At 42.9% G+C, this 7,199-nt stretch overlaps 1 protein-coding gene across 1 annotated transcript; it reads right to left on the minus strand.

The window, feature by feature from the left end:
* Positions 1–1,760: 1,760 nt before the first annotated feature.
* CD59 (CD59 molecule (CD59 blood group)) lies at positions 1,761–5,252 on the minus strand. Its single transcript, XM_003206369.3, has 3 exons — positions 5,180–5,252; positions 4,417–4,518; positions 1,761–3,400 (listed from the first exon to the last, which is right to left on the minus strand). Exons 1-3 carry the CDS (start codon positions 5,241–5,243, stop codon positions 3,207–3,209), a joined length of 360 nt encoding a protein of 119 aa, XP_003206417.1. The 5' UTR covers positions 5,244–5,252; the 3' UTR covers positions 1,761–3,206.
* Between the last annotated feature and the right edge of the window lie 1,947 nt (positions 5,253–7,199).

Genomic DNA, 7,199 nt, shown 5'->3' on the forward strand with positions numbered 1-7,199 from the left:
GACCTCATAAATAAAGAAACCTCCATGGTTCTGAGGCAAAACTGAGAGCAGTAGGAAGAGAACGTACATGGAAAAAGATGTAGCTATAGAAGGCTTACATGTGTCTGAGTACAGCCAGTGCTGTAGCCTCTTCAGGCCCAGAATTACAGAGTTTTCCACTCTCATACATAGGAATGTGCACACAAGTGCTGCCTGGGGAACGCTGTGTTTTGGTGCCTGTTGCTTCATCACCCCTTGTATCACCATTTCTTAAAGGACTCTTGAAAATTAGTTTCAGAAACTTCTTCAGAAAACTTATCTACATCTTTACTCCAAATATTTTTTTACGGTTCCAATTCAGTGAAAGTGGCCAAAACTTCCTTAAACTTTGACTTTTCTTTGCAGTGTGAATTGAGCTGCTGTAATAATCAACACAGCGTATAAACTCATGAGGACTGCATCATCCACAAGTCTTCCATACCCTTTAACCCAGTGTATCAACTAGTCTTAGAAAGATGAGAGTGGAAATGACACCCTGCTTGCTTCTGGAACCCCAACAGCCAAATCCACTGCTTGGTTCTCCCACTCCAAAATGCAGTGTGCTGCATCCTGTTAGTGTGATATTAAGATTCCATCATTAAATCTGAAAGTACAACACACTGGGAGAACAACTCGCACCTCACAAATAACTGGTTTTAGTGTTCTTGTGTACCTTGCAGCCTAACTTCCTTGTTATGACTCCCTTCAGCCCTAACACTCATTTTATTCATCAGCAAGATACACGTCCCTCAGAGATGAGTGGAGATTTCTCTGTTGTGACTACTCTACTGCCTTAGCAATTTCTCCACTGGCTTGTTAGCCTCCGCATTTCTCTCAATCCAATCAGCAGTGGGAAGAAATTTCACGCTCTCTGCTTTCTCAGTATTGACAAATAAAGCATGCTCAAAGGTAAACATAAATACTGGGTTTTAGTTGTGCCACTAATTTAGAATGGAGCAAACAATTTAGATAATTTAAAAAACTAAGGAGAACAGTGAGAACAAAAACCAGAAAACAGTGACAAATTACCCCAGACTCCATGGTAATGTAGACAGCCACAGGCACTAACCTGTATCTCACAGGACACAGTTAATCACACAAAATATTTGCTACCTAACTATTCTCATAGTAAGGAAGGTTTTACCACATTCCTTTACTATCACAGAACTTTATTACCACTGTGATTACAGAATTAACTCTTCTTGTTAGCTCTTTTAAATATCAATCCTTTTTTGTTTGCTTTTTCCCTTTTTTAAACTTCCCTTCTCCTACAAATTCTCCACATTCTTTCTAAAATGTCACAGCTCTATCACCTTTTATTATTTTTCTTATAGGAATGTTGTATCTCTACCAAAGTATGTTATATTATATGCTTTGGCACTGACAACTCTTCTTTCCCAAACGATGGGAAATTAGTATTTTCAACAGGACACTCCTAAGAGATCCATATCTCTTAGGCCACATATTCTACTGCTTCCCTCCTGTGTCATACCAGTACTACTTCTCTTAGAGAAAGACTGCTAACCCTCTTTGTTTCCCAGCATAACAACTCCCAAAAGCTATAATCACTCTGCCAAAACTCACTGATTATACGTAGCAGCCATCTCCTGGTCAGAAGCAAAAGAAGCCTGGCTCACATTTAAGGAGAGTCTCCAGATGGAAAGCATGGATGCATCTTGCTTGGAAATGAGAATTATATTGGGCTGTAAGTAGCGTGCTCTTAAATAACCACACTTTTCACATTTTCTTTTTTACTTTTTTATTAATCAAAGACAGCATAGCTTTCATATTTTGAGTGACCAGAGAGATCCCAGGATGTTTTCATAGCTAAGGTAAGCTTAGCCAAAAGGTGCTTTGCAGAATACATGATGGTTTGGAGTAACACAACGCAATCCCTTGCCTTTGTTATGACTAAGTGAGCCAGTGTCACTGACACCCTGGACAGCACGAGCCAGAGCCCTCAGAAAAGAATATACAATTGGCTATGGACCATTACTCTTGTGAGAGCATGCTAAAAAAGTTCCAAACTTGTCAAAGGAAAATTTGGCATCGTACTTAACTGAGAGGCTCCCTAAGACCAGGGAAAGCACCAAAGGTCTGCCCCCACCACTGAATCAAAACAATGTGCAGTGTTCGAGCTCTAGAAGCCGTACACACACAAACCGAGCATTATTCTTCATGCTATTTAGATGCATGTGTATTTTGACTGGCATTTATACAGTTGCATAAAGGTCAAAATATAAAAGTCTGCAAACTTTTGCTTAATGCTCCTATGGAAGCCTAAAGGATTAAGTTTACCTGTTCATGTGTTTCAACAAAAACAAAAGCTGATTACACAGGAAAGTAAACTAGATGTGCCATTTTAATTCCTTAGCATTTTATAAACAATTTTGGAATACCAAGAAATATTTAGTGCAAAGCACATGCTTAGCTTAAATCCTAGACTTGGAGAAAAAAATATAAGCAAAACTAAACTGTAAAATGAAAGCCCAGAAAAGAAGCTGGCATATGTAATCTGCATGCCCAGAGAAATATAAAAAAAGGAGTTTTCCTCACTAAAAGCATTATTTTGGTTATGTTTTAAGAAAGTTAGATGCTTTCCTCCAAAATAATGGTACTGACCATTACGTTATTTGTTTGTATAAGTGGAAAAAAAAAAAAGTTACAGTGATGGGAACAAAGAGTCCGCATCACCTAAAAGCAAATACTTCATGAATACTGCAGCAAGTTTATGCTTATGATTCAACACTTTCTGTGTTGAGGGTAAACTCACTGCTTTATGTATGAAAAGGTAGCATCCAAAAGAACCGAAATCTCAAATAAAATTAATTAAAATTCATGATACTGTAAGAAATTACAGTTTTCCATCACAAAACATACATTATTCCTTCATTTCCATATCAACCTCAAAGGTTTGCCCCAGTCCTCCACAATGTAATACTACTTCAGAACTAGGTATTTCCACTGAGCAGATGCCATGCCAAAACTTCCTGAAAATGTTAACAATAGTGGTCTCCTTCACACAAATGGAGACAGCAGTTTACCAGATGGAACAGAATTGAAAATTAAAAGGCCTTGTTTCAGCTCACAGCTAGGAACTGAAAGTGCAAGAAGTACAACTGAGAGAAGAGTTAATAATGATTTTTGTATAATTTCAGCTTGGAAATACAGCACACAGACCAGGATTGCTACAGAAGCATCCATAACATGGCCATTACAGAAGCAATACTGAAAGCTGCCTTGTTAACCCCAGTAACTGCACCCTCATTGCACAAGTCTTGTTGGCAGCAAAAGTAATCAAAGTTATCCAACTGATAGAATACCGCAATATCATTCACATTGCACTGAGACAACTTCCAGCAGGAGAACGTTCTCAATTTACCTGGAAAATAATTGAAAAGATTAAGAGAATATTGAAAGCAATGCCACTTTTGATACAGATTGAGAATCACTGCTTAGATTGAAGCTTTAGCAACGACCATCCCAGGAAGATGTCAGTAGTAAAATCAGCACAACAGTCTTTTAGGGCAGAAGGAACCAGCTGGGAGAACAGGAGATTGTTTCACTTTGCTCATTGTTTCATTTCCTAGGGACATGCACTAAGACAAGAGCTGCTGGAGCTGACGTAGTACAGCACTCAGCCAGCAGGTTCACCTCACACAGCCTGTGCTCTTATTTTTGCCAGAGAGTCTGCTCTGTGAGACTGTGGACATTCTCATGCAAGATGCCAAGCTCCCAGTAGGGGAGCTTCAACTAGAAAGTGATTAGCTTCAGAATCTCTTTATTTAAAACAAAACAAAACAAAACAAAACAAAAAACCAGCAATTAAAAGGCTGTGCTGACTAACCCACAACCCAAAGGAAGTCTGGGAAAATGGTCACAGTTTCATTTCTGCCTTTCAAATAGAATGCAAACTCCAGAACTGCAGACGAGTAAATGCTTTGTTACAGAGCTAAGAATGATCTTCAGCTGAGGTGTTGATCCATACCATGTTAACCCCATCTTTACATCAGAAATATAAGTTTTACAGTGATCACAATGAATGTCCAATTCAGAAAAGTTTTCTCCCCTCTATGCCTTCATGAGCTTATCCACTTGGACTCCTTAGAGGCAACAAGCTCAAGTAAAAATTGTGTCAGCCACAAACTCAGTATGTAGTGAGACATCTGTACACATGCTGATACAACGTGTACATCAAATATCCAAATCAGCAATCTGTATCAGTCACTTGGAAGTCAAAATAAACCAATTTACTACAAGCATGACCTTCAAGCTTATATTTGCAACCTTCTATTGCAGAAGGCTAAGAAATTCAAGTTATGTCCAGATCAGAAGTGCACAGGCAATGAAAACGGATACAGCCATGTTTACCTTAGGTCTGTAAGACAGTATACCTACCAAACCTCATCTGCAAGCAAGTGTCTTCATTTGATAAGCAAGTGCTGTTGGTCTTGCACAAGGAAGGGCTATTCTCGCAGTGATAGCACCTCAGGGCATAACCTAAGAAGACAGAGTTTTGCCTTACTGAACGAGCAGAATTGAAAAGAAAAATGAAGAAACAGTGGCTGCATTTGGCTGCCACAAAGCATACTTCTGGTTGTTAACCTAAACCCAAGATGAAATGCACAAGTTTTTTTGTCAGTGCACACGCTGAAACTGGCAATTTTGCAAGTAAGATTTTGAAGCATGTGCTCTACATATTTCTTTTTAAAAAACACTCATCTTTATAACCTCTGCATAATTATTTTTTGCTCCTTTTATTTAAAAATTAATTTTCCAACATGACAGATAAGAGATATTTTTACCAGAATTGTATTCCATCCCTTTTTCCCTTGTTCCTTTCATCCTACCTCATATCTCCCTTGTGCTCTACTCCTTGTTTCTAAATTATACAAAAGGAATTCAATATTCCACCAGCAAAACAGCAAAATATTTAGTTGCCATATTAAACAGCAGCACGTTCTGCACACAACTCTCTGCTCTGACCAAAGACAATCAGCCACAGAAACGAAGCCCTGCCTATAAAGTTACCCTCATTCCCCGCAGCAACATTAAATAATGCAGGCCTTTCTTGTTATTTTTCCCTCTTAGACATTGTTTCCATGATTCCTTCACACACTGTCATAACATTCCATCAGCAGAGAGCCTCCATTATACTCACCAGAACTAGAGAAAGCAAGCAGAACAATGCAGGCGGTTAGCAGGACACAATTCATCTTGATCATGCTTCTTCTCTGTTTGGGGGGGCATAAACAGATTTAAAATATTTATTATATTTAAAATATATACAGAATCAGCAAAATATGTGGTGAGGAAGCAAGGTTTCAGAAAGGGATTCTGTGTGACTAAAGTCACTGGCCATCAGAAAACCACTGCAAGGGAAGAGACAAAAGTGACTTTCACCTTCACGGAGAAGATTTTGTTCCAGGCGCTGGGCCCGGAGCCCCACTGGCTGCAGCATTGCTGTTCATCCTGCCCAAGAGTCTTCACCAGCTGTCACCTTCTGTAAGAAGGGCCTGTGGTCCTGCATGTCTTCTCTCTCACAGCAATCCGCCAATAAACCCACAGCCACCCCATGCTCCTTCCTTTCCTCCCTAAGGGCTGTTCGAGACCTGCCTGCACCACAAGGCTGCTGCCCCTCTCCCCACAATTGTCCCAGCTGTGCCAGTCTGCAAGATGAAATGTGTGAGCAGTGTGAGCCTACTGCTGAATGTTCATACGCACCATTGCAGAGAATGGGCTCTTCTGAATCACACAACAGCTTGGGTTGGAAGGGAAGTCCACCCAATTCCACACCTCTGCTATGGGCAGGGCTGCTCCCCACCAGATCGGGCTGTTCAGGCCCCATCTCACCCAGCCTTGAGCAGCTCCAGGGATGGGGCACCCACAGCTTCTCTGGGCAGCCAGTGCCTCACTGCCCTCTGAGTAAAGAATTGCCCCCAACACCTAATCTGTATCTTCTCTTAGTTTAAAACCATTCTCCCTTGTCCTATCACTATTTACACACGTAAAAAGTTGATGTTTTCGACGGTAAACAACTTGGTGCAAAGCTCCCATGGATCCCACACCCAAGGCTCTCCTTTAGAACCAGCACCAAGCAGATCTGGAGACAGAAAAGACACACTTGAGGCAGAAGAACCTGGTATTGTATTTAGCTTCAAAACCCAGGTGGGAGTCGACAGTCCCAAAGCACTGCAGGAATTCAAGTAACAAGTTTTGCCATAAGACTGCAGTGGGGCACTGACGTCACTGCTCTTGACCACACTTCTGTTTGGAGCTACTTCTGCGCGCAATTAAGAGACCGTAGTCATAAGCTGGTGGAATCTTTTCCTTCCAACAGAATTTCAAAAGGTGGCTTTGTAGTAAAACAATACTGAAATCCTTCTGTCATAAATAAATAAATGCTATTTTCATCCGTATTATCTAAGCTTTAAAAAAAAAGAAGCCCTCGGCTGCAGGATGTAATGTTTCCCAAGATAAGCCACTTAGTGCGACGCCTCCGAGACCCTGCACCCGGACCTCTTGGCACAGCCCGCAGCGCCCCGGGACGCCGCCATCTTGGAGATACCCTCAGCCCCGCAGTGCCCGCGGCGCGGCACGGCGCAGCTTTGACGCTTGGCAGAAGTGAATCACGGCCGGAATAATAAAGGTCGGCGAAGCCAGCATAACGGCTTTGACGGCAGTAAAGCTGCAGTGTACCTGTCTTTAGTGATTTAAATAGAAATTTGATTCCCAAATTGTCCAGTTGGGGCATCCCACCTGCCCCAGTGACACAGCTGTCCAAATGCCGCGGCTGAGGACCGCGCCGAAGGAATCTCTGCAGCCCCCCGGGACCGCACGCCCACGGACGAAGCTAGGTCGTTGTTGTGCCGCAGCCCCGGAGAGGTGGGATGGCAGTGAGCGGCGACGGGGACCCCGACTCGTCCGCAGCCTCTCGGAGCAGCACGTTTCTCATCCCATCGCACCACGCCCCATTACCCCGCGGCCGGCACGGCACTCCGTCCCCGGGGCGTTGCGGCTCTGCCCTGGGGTACGGCGTATCCACATACACACAGATACACACAGCGCACTGCGGTACTGCCGCGGACCCGGTGCAGTGACCCATCCTACGAACTCCGTCCTCCCCGTCCCCAGCCCGGCCGCTCGCCACACTCCCGCAGCCCACCGCCGTTCCGCCTGCA

The sequence above is a fragment of the Meleagris gallopavo genome, chromosome 5 (assembly GCF_000146605.3).
Source record: "Meleagris gallopavo isolate NT-WF06-2002-E0010 breed Aviagen turkey brand Nicholas breeding stock chromosome 5, Turkey_5.1, whole genome shotgun sequence".
Lineage (NCBI taxonomy): Eukaryota > Metazoa > Chordata > Aves > Galliformes > Phasianidae > Meleagris > Meleagris gallopavo.

Bases quoted from the DNA above. Each gene is read 5' to 3' on its own strand.
- CD59 (XM_003206369.3), bottom strand. From the start codon at position 5,243: ATGATCAAGATGAATTGTGTCCTGCTAACCGCCTGCATTGTTCTGCTT. The intron at 4,519-5,179 runs GTGAGTATAATG...CTGTCTTCTTAG, and splicing joins GCTTGCTTTCTCTAGTTCTG to GTTATGCCCTGAGGTGCTAT. The intron at 3,401-4,416 runs GTAGGTATACTG...ATTATTTTCCAG, and splicing joins TTGCTTGCAGATGAGGTTTG to GTAAATTGAGAACGTTCTCC.